The following is a 14,817-nucleotide window of genomic DNA, read 5'->3' on the forward strand; positions in this document are numbered from 1 at the left end:
CCACTACATCTCAGAGGCAAATATTGTACTTTAACTCCACTACAATTATTTGAAAACTTTAGTTACTAGTTACTTTGCAGATATACATTAACCACTTTAGCCCTATTTCATACCTAGGCTACTTGAAAATAGCCGATCTACAAGCTCGCATCGCGACGCGTTGTGAGCTTGTAGATCTGCTATTTTCAAACATTTTAGCACTTTTACTTTTGGTACTTTAAGTACTTTTTGATGCCAATACTTTTGCACTTTTACTCAAGTAACATTTTGAAAACAGGCCTTTTACTTGTAACAGAGTATTTCTACATTGCAGTATTGATACTTTTACTTAAGTAAAACATTTTCCACCACTGTCCAAAACGGTTACTTTGCAGGAAATGGAAAACATAACCATGTGTGCCAATGGATTTGATGTAATATTATTGCATGATTATTATTGTACGATTGTCACAAGCTCTTTCGTTGGTTTAATATTTATATTGTAAAAAACAGACACATGATTCATTAAAATTGTAACTCGCAAAAATCTGTTTCCATGTTTGTTTTTTCTTTGACCAGTACAAAGCTCACCATTTAAAATGGATAAAGTAGTATCCAGGCAGACACGCTAAGCTTTAATATGTGTACATGGATTTACGGGATCACGTTGGGCAAAAACGCCTCCATTTTGGTGCAGGATCTTGAGTCAAAGTCATGCTACTTGCAAAGCACCACGAACATAAAAAGCAAGAGGGTAACCTATGGATTTAAATATCCTGCAGTGTATACAGTCCAGGCATCAAACACGATTTAGAGTCTATAAATATAGTGTGCCGGGAGTTAACATGTTGCTGTTCCCAACCCCACAGGCACAGAGCTAATTATAAGGGCATGGTTTGTAATCCGTCTACCCTCTCTGGGATGTCTACCACCGCTGTGCTGGCAAAACAAAGGAAATGATTTAATATCATATACTATGGGCAATTAATCGAACATATATCGGCACTGATATTTAGAACCAATAATAATAACTTAATAATCGAGAAGCAGGTTTTTTGTGATGATTTTTTATTTAATAGATCAACGGACAGGAAAACTATTCTACTATATTTTAGAATATCGATAAGCCCGATTAACCACTTATGGTAACCCTGTATTATACTTTTGTATAAAATTGTGAAAATAGCCGATCTACAAGCTTACCAACACGTCACATTGCGACACTTATAGATCTGCTATTACCACTGTATTTAAAGATCGGTGTAGCATTTCTACGACATACGGTGCAACTTTTAGAATTTGTGGTGTTGATTGGAAGTTGCGTTCATGATGTATGCAGTAGGAAATAGGCCCCTTCCCCTAATTGTAGATGGCAATTAAAGGCTAACAGTAACATTTTAATTTGAACTTTTTTGCCTATGACAACATGCCCAAAACAGGGATGCCAGGTTGAAATAATTATTAATAAAGTATTATTGCCTCTGTAGTGGGAAGAGTGCGTACAAAGTATGTACCGGTATATAGTTTACAAAAAAATAAAAAATATTTTTTTTACAGCATATTACAATAATAATGTGGTTGACAAACCTGAGGCACACCTCGACTTGTCTCCCGCCACACCGTTTGGGAAGCACTGAACTATACAACTTAACATAGCTATAAAAGCCACACACGCTCGCTCCTATGTGAGCATTTATAGCTTATAAATGCTGCTCACATAGGAACATAGGCTCTCATTTATAGCTTATTAGCTTGAGAATGTGAACGTTGGCCTCTCCCTTCCCACAGTGTCAACATTGACACAACAGGTGTTTGACAGCAGAGCAGACCCAACTTCACACAGACTTGTGGAATATAGAACATGTCCGCCTCTCACAAGCTGTTGTTGCTTAAGTCTATAGAAACAGTCCGCACTCACAAACGGACACGTTTCGGCAACTCAGGCCTGTAGCCGAAACGTGTCCGTTGTGTGTCATGACTGCTGCTGTGGTAAATAAATAAAAACTTCAAAGAAAATGTACCTTGCAAGTGCGGACTGTTTCTATAGACCAGGGGTCTATAGAAACGTTTTTCAGGCCAAGGACCACCTAGCTGGGGAGAGATGAAGCAGGGACACCCTCTATATGTATTGTATAAAATTGTGTTTCAGATTAAACTTTCTTTTTACTTGGTCTGCTCTTTTTTCCCCCTCTACACCTACAGCGCTTTGCCAAAAACAGCCGATCTACAAGCTCACAGAGATCTGCTATTTTTGGCTAACGTTCTCGTCAGAAAAGGGATGCTAGGGTTCAAGTGGTTAATGTAAAAAATAAATAAAATAAAATCTAAGATTTGGCGGTCCGGTCCCCCTGTAGTAACTCTGACGACCCCCTAGGGGTCCCCCTGTTGAAGACCCCTGCTATAGACTGTTCACTGAGAGCCTGTATCCGTCTGTCCTTCTCTTAATCAACTTATGCTTAAGATAAACATGACATAGTGTACATACTTTTACAGCTCAGCTGCTGTCTGCCATTGGAAGACCATTAACCAAGTAGACCTATAGATTAGTTTACATCTGTCGCTGTTGGGCAGATTGGTATTTAATCTTTTTCATAATTGAATTCCCTGTATTATACTAAGTCATATGACAGGGTCTTGCTAAAGTAGCGAAAATAGCTGATCTACAAGCTCACAACGCTTGTACAGTACATCTTCTGTTTTTGCTGTGCATCATTTCTTTTTATTCTCTTAACGGTTTTGGACAGAAAAAGGTTTCCCATGACAGCGATTATATACACAACATGTTTGGACAAGAATGTTCTATTCCAAAGACTGGGGGGGGGGGGGGCAACTTTTCCTATACGGCTGTCTGATTGATTGATTGAATACTGTAACAGTTTGCAAAGACAAGCACAGGGACATACAGTTCAATACAAGGTCTGCTAAGAGGATTCTAAACCCAAGAAAGCACATTGGCTCGTTTCCATTGGGGTCCTTTGTACACAATTCATCAAAACATTTAATGACAGACAAATACTATGCAAAAACTTCATATAAACGAGTTGAAAGCGAAAACATAATATGTAGACTTGTAGGCTTTGACTTTTTACAGGCTACCTGTGAGTGAGAGCAGTTCTGAGGAGAGTAGGGATTCACTTTTTTTTTGGTATAACCGTTGGTAGGGCATTCCACATTTGTGGCATAGCAGTAGAACGAATTGAATTCCTTGTTAATCCCTTGTCACAGTGCTTCTAATATATTTTGTATAACACTAATATAACGTTGCTGTCAGGCAGAAACCTCTAATCTCCATATTTTAACTTTGTGTTTTTTTCGTAAATTAATACCCTATTGATCATACTACAGCGTCACAGAAAAGTATGAAAAGTAGCAGCTCTGCAAGCTCCAAACGCGGCGCGAAGCAACGCGTTTGGAGCTTGCAGAGCTGCTACTTTTGCCATTTTTTTATTTGATTTCCACCCGACAGAGACGATAAACAAGTGTATTGCATGTTTCCCTTCTAAAATTGTGAATTGAGCCTCATCACCCACAAACACAGTAGCCACAGACCACTTTGGTAGTCAATATATTGAGCTCATCATAATTCATGTATTTTAATGCACTATATGCAAAAAGCTTAACTGAATATAAATAATGCACCGAAATTGTCTCTGCTCCATCTCTGTTCTGTGTCCCCTTTAATCAGCGTTATTCAGAAGTCTAATTTCATAATGTGTGTCGTGTTTGTCCTTTTCCCACCACCCACCTCTTTCCCTCTCTCAATTAGCAGAGGTCTTTCATCATTGGTCCAAGCCTCAAACGAGCATTCAATCTCATCAGTCTCATCCTGTTCTTGGTAGCCAATCAGATGACACCATCTGCCGGGTGCGATTATGAAACTATCCCGATTGAAAATTCCAACCTCTACTGCAGTGGTTCTCAAAGTGGGGTCCGGGGACCCCCAGGGGTCCTGAGGGGTCCTTTCATTCAACTTTGATTCTTAAAGGAATCTTTTTTTCACAGCTATCGGGAGGGGGAAAAATGTATTGTGTTGCCATGTTTTTTGACCGATATGAGCACCCAAACTCCATCAGGCAACACCAGATACAAAGACAGAGATGCATGGCAGTGCCCTGATGATCTCAGGGCACAAACAGTACCAGATTACAGGAGGCCAGTTTGAGTGATCAAGAAGAGGCGGACACCAGGACATCGCTACGTGCCATCCAGCTCGTCAAGAGACACGTGGGAGTCATGATCAAGCGTGGTGACAATGACATCCTTGTGTATGCTCTTGTATTATGCAAGCTGCAGCATGGCCCAGCTTCCGCTCTGATGCACAAAGGGCCATACTGTGCAGGCAAAGAGAGGCTTGTGCCAATCATTACAATCTGCATTAAAGCTGGTGAAAGCCTTGTGCCAGCGCTTGCCATGCTTGTCAAGCCGAAACCAGCTGTGATGCGATGAGCAGGTTTTTTCTTCCTTCTTCCGTTTCCAAAAATAGGAAGAAATCTTGAGCAGTCGTTGCCAACAGCCAAAAGTTTTGAACTCATTTGTACGGACACAAAGAGAAAGAGAACAGGTTTAGTATACCACTCTGGATGAGTTGATGTACCTACTGGCATCGTTTTAATTGATGATTAAAACTTTATTTTTGATTAATTATAAATACTGCTACATTGGCATTTTTTGCGTTAAACAAAGAAGTATAAGTAGGTCACATGCGGTAAATGAGATTGATCAACTTAACCGATTATAAAATAAAAAGTATTTGTTTCATGTTGATGTACATATATGAACACGCTTCTCAATTATTCAATATGCTAACACCTTAACAGGTGTTACCAATGATACTAATGAAGGCTCTGTTCCATTCTGGTCAAACAGAGTCAGGGAGCTGATATTGTGCATGTTGGCTCAATGGAAACACTCTGCTACACCAGTGGGTCTCAAAGTGGGGGGTTCCAAATGGCCCTATATTCTCAGAGTTATTGGGGGTCCTTGAAATTAAAATGTTTGAGAACCACTGTGCTACACTAAATAGCACAGAGTCTTAATTAGTATAATTGGTAAGACCTGTGAAGGAATTAAGGCCCAATTTCTTTCCAATATGGTTGCTGTGCACAGAGCCTATTGTTTTCAATCAGGAAGTGCCCTTGAAAGTGTAGCTTGCTGACGGAATATCAAGGTGAACCATGTTAAACAATTTCAGTCGTAAGATAAGAGACGAAGGCTTACAGATGATGAGAGCAGCGATGAGGCGGACGGCATCGTAGGGGGCATGGCAGGTAGGGTAGAAGGGTTGGATCAGGTATTGGGAGAAGGTCAGGGCGATGACCGCCTGGCAGGCTGGCTCCACGATCATCAACGATGTCCACAACCTGAGGACAAACGCACAACAAAACATCTGCTTTATTACACAATATAGCCCTGCGTTTAACCCGTTTTCTTAGTCCCCACTCCTGCACGCTCACGCCGGACTTCTGACCATTCCCGCCTGCTTTTAGCCACCCAAAAGAAACACAGAATGAGCATTACAGCACCAGAGACAGCAACACAGCGGGCTGGGCTTACTGCTCATCAGTAGGTTATAAATAGATGCACACCCCAAATCTCCACTGATTATCCTGGAGAGCCACAACCCCAGTTTCTTAATCCAGCTCTCGATTTCGTCTGTGAGGCCAAACAGGTTTGTGTCCCGACTCCCGACCTTGTAGTCCCAGATTTAAAGCATTTAATTGAGGCGTTCAAAGAGATTGGCTAGATATGCCAGCTGTGCCAGTCATTCATTATCAGTACATTTCTGTGCCAAAACGGAATGTTTCTGTCTGCAAGGAATGTCCACTCTCCTTCCGAGTTCAGAAAGGTGATTTAATATGCTGTGTCAGCCACCTTCAGTGTGGTAAAGCAGCTGATTATGCTCAGAGCCCATTTCATCGCACAATACATTGAATATGCGAGAAGTAATTATGCTAGTTTTCACTGCATTGGCAATACAAACTGCATCGTCAAGCACCTGCTTAGGAGGGGATGGCATTTTGTTTTTGTCAGCATTTGGGTCGCTCACAGAACCGCTTCTGACAACCCATTTATCTAATGCAAGGCTCCAGGTTGGCACACCTGGCCTGAATGAATGAAATCAATTGACCTACGGAGGGAGCCGTATGCATTCGGCTCTGTCGGTCTCAACCCCACTTTTCTGTTCTTTTCTCTTCTTGTTTCTTCATTAAAATAAATCTTTGGTAAGACTTTATATTAAAAGGTCAGGTCTATAACGCAGGACAATTTATCATGCATCATAATGCACTTATAAAGGCTTCATAACACTCCTTATAAATGTTTATAAGGAGTGCTATGCTATTTAACCTCCTATGCATAACAAGTTATAATACAAGTAAGACGCGCGAACGCTGGAAGCGAACGCAGCTCGAAAATATTGTGTATTTACGGACTTGTAATCCGTGTTATTTCACCGTGATGGGGAGAGAACATTGTGTGTGTGTGTGTGTGTAAATCAGAGCATTGTCTAAATTCCTGCACTCTGGCGCCCTCTACATAGGTAGTGCATGCACACAGACAGACACACAGACAGACAGACAGACACACAACCCGAGCAGGGTTACATAGTAAGCTCCACTTGGTCAGAGGCATCAGGGCAGCGCCAAGGGTAGTGCGAACGGTGCGGCCGCACAGGGCCCCGCGCTTGGGGGAGCCCCGCAAAAAAACTAATTAATGAACAGAATCACATTTATTAAGAGTTATAAAAAGAAATAACCGCAAATAACCACCAAAAACTCGGAAATATCCGCCCAAAACCGCCAAAAAAAATTGCGCGTGCGCGCGGGGACGGGGGCGCGCACGCGAGTTCGCACAGGGCCCCGCATTTCTCCCGCACGGCTCTGGGAGGCATTTATGAAGTAGCGTAGTGAGTAGTAGTGAGTGTTATAATGCCTTACAAATTCATCATAATGCATTATAAATGAGCTTGTAATGCATAATAGACCTGACCTTAAGGTCTTACCAAATATTTGTTTCAGTTGTCAGTTGCACGACCCCACGGTCACCTTCCGCTTAGGGTCGCGACCCATAGTTTGAGAACCACTCCACTAAATTTAACCTACACATAAACACAGGGTTATAAAACCACAAGCTTCGTGTTCTACACTCACGACATCCTCGGTATTGAGTACTGAGTTCTCTGAAATTCCCTCTGCTTTCATGTACTTGGAACAGAGGCTCTGCAGCTTACCTGGAGGAGCGCGCTAAAGCTCTGGTTTGTTTACGATGATTTATGGCTGAGATGCAGAGCTCTATTTAAGTGTCATCACCTGTGTAGAATTAAGCTGGGAAAACAAATGTGCATGTCAAATGCTTCCCTCTCCATCCCCCTAAAACAGAAACCAAGCTTTTTACAGCTCGTTTTTGTAGGAGGCTTGCCATCTAAAAGAGGGTCTGTCCACGTGCGTTTTGTACGGAGCTAATCTCTCTTAAAGGACCGATCAGCTCCACATCTCTTGTACGTGGTGCCAGTAGGCCAAAGAAGTAACTCTCATGTATTTCTTTCATGTTTTAAATACATTTCCATATTTTAACCACTTAAACCCTATATACACATACATACATACATATGTATCAAAACAGCTAAAACGGTTGACCTACAAGCTCAAAAGGCGACCTCTATTTTTGCTGCATGTTCACCCATTTTTGTTTTATGACACGCCAAGAATAGGGATGCTATCAATGTGGTTAACATCAGCTATATAATGAAAGTCAAGGGGGGTTTATCAGGCTGAAACCATGGCCAATTTTTTTTTTTTTACAAATAAAAGAAAATGGCCACCTACCGAATAAAAGCTAAGAATCCTCCAAAGGTCTCCAGGATGTAGGCGTAGGAGGCTCCAGACTTGCGGATGGTGGTTCCCAGTTCGGCGTAGCAAAGCGCACCCAACACGGAAAATACTCCGCCGATCGCCCACACCACCAGAGACAAGCCAAACGAGCCCGAGTGAAAGAGCACCCCCTGGAGGGAAAAAGAGGGAGTGACGATTTATAGAAAGCTCTCTCTCTCCCTGTTGGGTGTTAACCTTGTATGTCGAAAACAATTCATTTTTTATCATTATAATTTTTTGCAATTAAATAGTGAAAATAGGCTACAAATCGAAAAGCTCTCAACACGTCATGAGCTTCTGGATTGGCCAGTGTCACTACTTTTGTGCAACACTCTTGTATGATGAAGTAGGGCATTCATTTACGAGTTGAAACATGGAGATAGCCGATTTTCAGGTTTCTGCCCGACAGCGTTGAAATGCCAAAACTGTAGAACAGTTGATGGTAAAAGACTGATGGTAAAATATGTCACATGTATACTGCACCATGACCCAAGGTCACAGTGTCAAGAGGTCATGGCCACTCGAGTCAAATTTCAACAATAACATTTCTGCCGCCTCACCCCGTCAGTCCTCCAGCATGGCGGTGTTACGGTGAAAGTGACCTGCCAAAATATGTGTCCAAAGTGTGGATTCCACATAATCCCTCCCTCTGGTCACATATTTTGGCAGGTCACCGATTTCACCGCAAACGTCACCATGATGGGAGGACGAAGGAAGGGGGGGGGGGGGGGTTTATGAAGTTAAGTTGCTAGGTCAAACAATGCTGTTTATTTACAGTACATGAATAAGTTTCCATACATTTTATGTAAAGGCCCCCCAATCCCAGAGTGTACAATCTCTATTATGGGGGTCCCTTAACTGTTATGGTGGTAGGGTGGGGTGTCCGGCACCAGTCCAAACGCACAATTCTATTCCTGCCATGACCCCAGCAATGCAGCCATTTAAAAAAGGTACAAAATCTGAAACTGACCCAAGTCTGAGCCACCTCCCTCAGATTTAAGTAATTATTTCACATTTACTAGTTTGGCTAGTTCAGCTAAACCACACTCATTGGGACAACTCAAACAATTTACACCACAGAGTTTAATAACTTTCCCCAAATATTCCTGGACATTCCACCCTGATCCCCACTGTGCTGAGGTCAAACAGCAATTAAATCAAACTGGAATGCAGCCCACTGTATAGTGTTGTATATTACTGTTCATTATTGACCCTTGTGTGTCTTACAGTACTTCTCTTACTCTGTATCTTAACTGCTGTCGTGTCTCTGGCGACTGCATTTTCCCCCAGCGGGATCAATAATCGTCTATCTAACCAGGGGTCCTTGGGGGGGATTCCAGGGGGTCCCCAGCAAAATGTGTCAATACAGCATCACAATCATGTTAACTTCAGTCAGTTGGCTGTATTATAATGTTACCTTGGGCGAGACGAAGATCCCCGACCCGATCATGTTCCCCACGATGAGACAGACACCGTGCAGCAGAGAGATCTCCTGCTTGAGACGCACGCCTCCGCTGCCCTCCGACGCCGTGTCCCCGTCAGCTCCCATGCTGCTGCTGCCGCTGAGCGCCTCCTTTCAGCCGCTTACCAACCTCCTGCTGCCTGGCGTGTGCCTCCTTTTTAAGCTCAACAGTGGCCTTATACAACCTCCTTTCAGCTCAAGAGCTCACAGCGGCCTCGTGCAACCCTCCTTTCAGCTCACAAGTGTCCTTATGCAACCTCCTTTAAAAAGCTCAACGCGGCAGACTTTATGAAGATCCACGATTCCTCATCCGAGAGGATGAGAGTCAGGATTCAAGGATGCAAGGGCGGCGGCATTTAGGGGAGGACGGATGAAGGAGCGGGAAGAAGAAGGGGAGCCGGGTGTTGTTCTGAGAAGTCCTCCTCCATCTCAGCTGGCAGTCATCATGGTGGGGGGGTGCGAGGCCACACGACCTGCTAGGGACACACACAAGGGAATGTCATTATATCAAGTATCAAGAAGGGTTTTATTTGTCACTTACTCATACAAGCAGCCAAATGTTGGGTGTGACATGTTCCACAAAGACTGTGCTGACAACAGCAATACAATAATCGTCCCCGTTGTGTGGAAACTGTTACTTGAAACCTCAGGTTACCTGAAATGATTCAAACTCAAAAGCAGCAGATCCACACGCTCGAAAGCTTGTATACCTGCTACTTTTGTGTGACGCTGTAGTATGATCAAGTAGGGCGTTAATTTAAGAAAAAAACACCCAAAAAAGTTAGAATAGGGAGAGATTTCTTCCCGACAGCAATGATATAACAAAACAATACAATACAGGTAAGAACGACAGTCAGCTATGATAAAACCTCTTAACAGGTACGAAGAATTTCTTCAGCAGCACTTGGGAAGATTTGCTGCTATTGTGGAACCAATGTGACAGTGACTGCGTCAGCGTGTCAGTCTAATCTAGTGATGGATCGATGGTTTTTGTTGTTAACAAAACAAACTCACTCACAAGTTCACAGATCTGCTCGTGCTCACAAGGCTTGTAGATCCGCTATTTGCGCTGAATGTTCGTCACCCCCAGAATAGGGACGCTAGGGCTCATGTGGTTTAAGTGTTTAAGTGCAAGCGTGTTCCAAGTGATGGCTCCAGTCACACCATCAGCCTGCAAAGGTCTTGTGACTGTGTTTTGTTCCGGTGTCTTGCTCCACCTGTTCACACTGTCTGTGGCCCATAGGCCTGTTCACACCGTCTGTGGCCCATAGGCCTGTTCACACCGTCTGTGGCCCATAGGCCTGCTCACACTGTCTGTGGCCCATAGGTCTCTTCACAAGTAGGCCTGTCACAATTATTACATCGCCTAATCGCAATTATTTGAGATAGTAGTCATAATTGTTTAGATTTTTTACATATTTTCAAACATCTAAATAAATAGTGGAAATAGCATTCAACTATTATTTCCACTACTGTTTCACTATTAATGTCAAAGCCTAAAAGCCAAAGCGGAAATGTAATTTTTAGTCATATGACAAAAACACAATTAAAATCGTTAATTTGTGTGACAATTAATTCTAATGTAAAATGTCATAATCATGACAGCCCAATTCACAAGTCAGTCATGCCATTTGTGCACACAGTAAATCAGTGTTGTGTGCGCTCTTCCATGTTTGAACACTGAACAGTGCAACATGAGAGCAGTCTAAATGCTAAAACCCAGCTAGGAACATTCGCTTCCAAGTGTTTCACCCTCAACAGGTTTACCTTTGGTTCAAAAAACAAAACAAGGCCCTAATAGGTGGGAACACAAGCACAGAACAATCAGACATGCACACATTTCCTATGCTTTCCTGTCCTTCAAAGTGTAAATAATGAACAAAGCCCCCTGTTCCCTGAGAACAAAGTGGCTGCTGTTTTTCCTCTAGGTCTCCAAAGGGAAAAACAAAAACGCACGCGCAGCAAAACTCCTTCCTCGTCTTCAAAACACCTCTTCCCCGTCTCCACTCTCCAAACACCTCAGTGCACAGGAGCAGTAACATGGGTATTTCTCATGACCACTTCATAAGGAAGCATGTATTATAAGTCTTATTTTTGCCAAATGTTCTGCCTATTATGATGTGCCCAGAATAGGGGTGCTAGGGTTAATGTGGTTAAAAACACACAGCAATGTCACAAAGGCGGCCAATAAACTGCAGTTCATCTTAAAGCTGCACTATGGGCCCGGACCGCAGGCCAAGCGGTCCGGCAACTTAGGTTCCAATGCAGCCTGACAGCGTGTCGCGGGTTCGAATCCCAATGACCTTTGCTGCGTGTCACTCCCCTTCTCTCTCTCTCCCCATTTCCTGTCTATATACACAATCAATAAAAGGCAGAAAAAGACCCAAAAAGAAAAAACCCAGGTCTCCTGCACAAGTGCTGAAATGTTTACAGTTTACAGCCCTTTAAGGGTCCATTTGGAACCCCTTCAAGGGACCCTCCTGGACCCCACTTTGAGAACCACTGCTATAAGTTACATTGCATGAACATATTCTACTGTACAGATTGGACAAAATAAAAGAAATCTGGGGAAAAAAAGTTACCATAATGAAGATTTGATGACATGTTTCTTTTCTGTCATGTGAATGGTGTGCTTCGTCTATTCTATCTATGTAAATTCCAGGAATTTCTGTCTGTCTGTACATCTCTAAATTATGGAGATGCCGGACGTCATCAATATGATGTCAAAACAGGTACTGGTTGTTGCCCGTGACAGAGACAAATCAAAAAATGTTTTGGGCATCACACACAGAGAAACATATACTGTACCAAGCCTCACCAGCTCTGTTGAGGGTGAGGATTCAAGGACAAAAAAATCGAATTCCTAGTAAAAGTATCAATACAACGATGCGTTGTGAACTTGTGTATATAGAAATTATGTATGTTTTGTAATAATAATCAAAATCTATAAGTAACTAAACGTTTCAAATAATTGTAGTGGAGTAAAAAGTACAATATCTTCTTCTGGGATGTAGTGGAGTAGAAGTAAAAGTATTGAAAATTGGAAATACTACAGTAAAGTAAAAGTATTCAAAATTGTACTCAAGTACAGTACCTGAGTACTTAGTTACTTTACACCACTACTGCTGGGGGGGTGGCGATTAATGAAACGTTTCTTCTGTCGGCTATTTGCTCGGGGGGAAATAACTCCCCGTCAAATTCTCAAAGGTCACGTGGTTAGATGGAGAATGTGCTTTTCCATCAATTCACAAAGTCTCAGGAGTCAGGACTGAAACCCACTGTATCACGTGGTGGTAGGCCTGGACAATATACCGTCGTATGCAGATAATCTCTAGTAGGGAGTCGGGACATGAAAAATGTATAAATCTATATATGAATATGTGCATGTGTTAAAGCTAAGGGGACATGTATATTCAGTTAAATCCTCTCCTCCCAGGCTCCATTGGGTTCTGAGCTTTGTACAGTAACCCGCTTACAGTAAATTGAAGGCGTATAAGACACAGATGTTATTTAATGCCGATTCCCCATTAAGCATAGCCTACATACTGTAAACAGGAGTGTTAAATATGTCTAGTATATTCCCATTGTAATCATTGCCATATCATATAGAGTGTTTGTTCAGGGACAGGGGTCTCTCCGGCTCTTTAGAAAAACAGAAAATACATTTTCGGAGCAGGATATCAATTTCATCCAATCAGGAGAAAAAAAATAATACAGGATGCTGGACACAACTACAAATTGGAAGTGATGAAACAAATAAATGAGCAGACAAGGTTGAAACGCTAAAAATTTTAAGCTGATAAATGGGTTCTCGCTCCTGATTTTATCTCACCTGAAAATGTATATTCTGACTGTTTACCAAAAGCAGCAATACTATGATTATGATATATATATATATAGAGCTTACATTTTTTAACCAAAATAAAAACCCATCACTTACAGCACCTTTAACAGAATCAATGACAATGTATCAATCAAATGTAAAACACCTCACTAATGCTCATTATTATAATGGTACCATTTTCTTTTTTGTCTACTCAGTGTCTCCTGCCAGTGACATCATCGATGGGGAATCCTAGCTACTAGAAACTGCTGGCTTTCTTTTCCTGGAAAGTTAGCATGCTATATGGAAGCCATTGTTCTCGCAAAATTAAATATCTAAATACAAAATTGGAAATCTTGCTTAAAAAAAATGTATCCTGCCTACGATGATGTCACTGGTAGGTGGGTTTCTGAAGTGTCCACAGCCCTCCTATGACACACAGACTGAGTTGAAAAAAAGGACCATTAGTACTTTTTATAACGAGCATTAGTGAGGACCAATTATATGAACATAGGTTGAAAATGGGTGAAGTCGTCTTTTAAGACGCATTTAATGTCTTTGGCTTTTAACCACATTTAATGTATTTGGCTTTTAACCACATCTGAGCCTATCTGATTTCATTCTGTGCATAATAATTCATGTTTGTGCTTATGTTGACAATTGTGTACATTGTGTACAATGAGTCGTTTGTTTTTACCCTGCACTAGCCTGGCTCCAGACCATAGACTCCGCCCACTCACTAAGTGGAGGACTGGCTCAGCTTCAGTCAGATAATCAGGCTAACCCTGCACAGCACTTTGGCCAATCTCAGTTGGTTTAAAATGTGCTTCATAAATAAAGTTTGATTTGATTGTTTTATCATTTTCAATTAGCCATTATGAAACATGAGGTCGGCTTCTGTCGTACTTATCTCTCATGTGAATGAGGTGATAATGGCTGTGAGGTTATAGGAGTCAACGGACCAGCGCCAGAGAACAGCAGCCCAATCAGATTAAGACTATGGTCTGTTGTGTACAGATCTGGCTATCAGCCCACTGCAGGAGATCTAACAGTAGAGCACCCTGAGGGTTCAGACTTGTTGCAACCTTATACATCAGTATTTAAAACGTTCCTGTGCCAAAGACCCCCAAATTGTAATATATTTGGCCGCGGACCCCACATCTGAAAATAGTTTCCCAGGGACCCCCAGAAGAGAACATTTGTGTAAAGAAAATATATAGAAATTATTCAACATTTCACAAATATTTTCGAATAGCCAACATATAAATGGATAAAATGATTGTGATGCTATATTAACTAATTTTGATGGGGACCCTCCTGGTACTGCGCCCCCCCCCTCCCAAGGACCCCACTTTGAGTACCAATGCTATACATCATGATAACTTTCATGTCAAAGATGTGCATGTCATTTTACCCGTCACAATTATTACATAATCACTCTAATTGCAATTATTTGAGATTCATAGCAAATTATATTTTTTTTTTTCATTTTTTGCACGTTTCCATCTGCTACAGAGGTTGAGAAATAGGTGAACATTGACACTTATGCAACTTTCTTTTTTCCCCCAGAAAATGTAGGATTTAGAAGGCGTTTTTAGAATCAGCCTCAGGTCTAAATTTGGGTTAAATCTTGAGAGTGTATAAACGGAACCAAATGGACCCGTAATATTATGCATAATATTTAC

The 14,817-nt window shown here is 41.8% G+C and overlaps 1 protein-coding gene across 2 annotated transcripts in view; it reads right to left on the bottom strand.

Moving 5' to 3' along the window:
• Positions 1 to 14,817, bottom strand: part of LOC308094538 (Y+L amino acid transporter 2) — a 40,750-nt gene that overhangs the window by 23,873 nt on the left and 2,060 nt on the right. Inside the window, exons 2-4 of one of the 2 annotated variants that reach the window (XM_080441261.1) lie at positions 9,265 to 9,785; positions 7,803 to 7,978; positions 5,197 to 5,339 (exon numbers count right to left, since the gene is read on the bottom strand). In XM_080441261.1, coding sequence (XP_080297387.1) covers positions 5,197 to 5,339; positions 7,803 to 7,978; positions 9,265 to 9,396 — 451 coding nt within the window. In that variant the 5' untranslated portion in view covers positions 9,397 to 9,785. The remainder of the gene's footprint in view (positions 1 to 5,196; positions 5,340 to 7,802; positions 7,979 to 9,264; positions 9,786 to 14,817) is intronic. The other variant, XM_080441262.1, reaches the window with a different exon arrangement.

The sequence above is a fragment of the Gymnoscopelus braueri genome (genome assembly GCF_963280865.1).
Source record: "Gymnoscopelus braueri genome assembly, chromosome: 11".
In the NCBI taxonomy this organism is placed as follows: Eukaryota; Metazoa; Chordata; class Actinopteri; order Myctophiformes; family Myctophidae; genus Gymnoscopelus; species Gymnoscopelus braueri.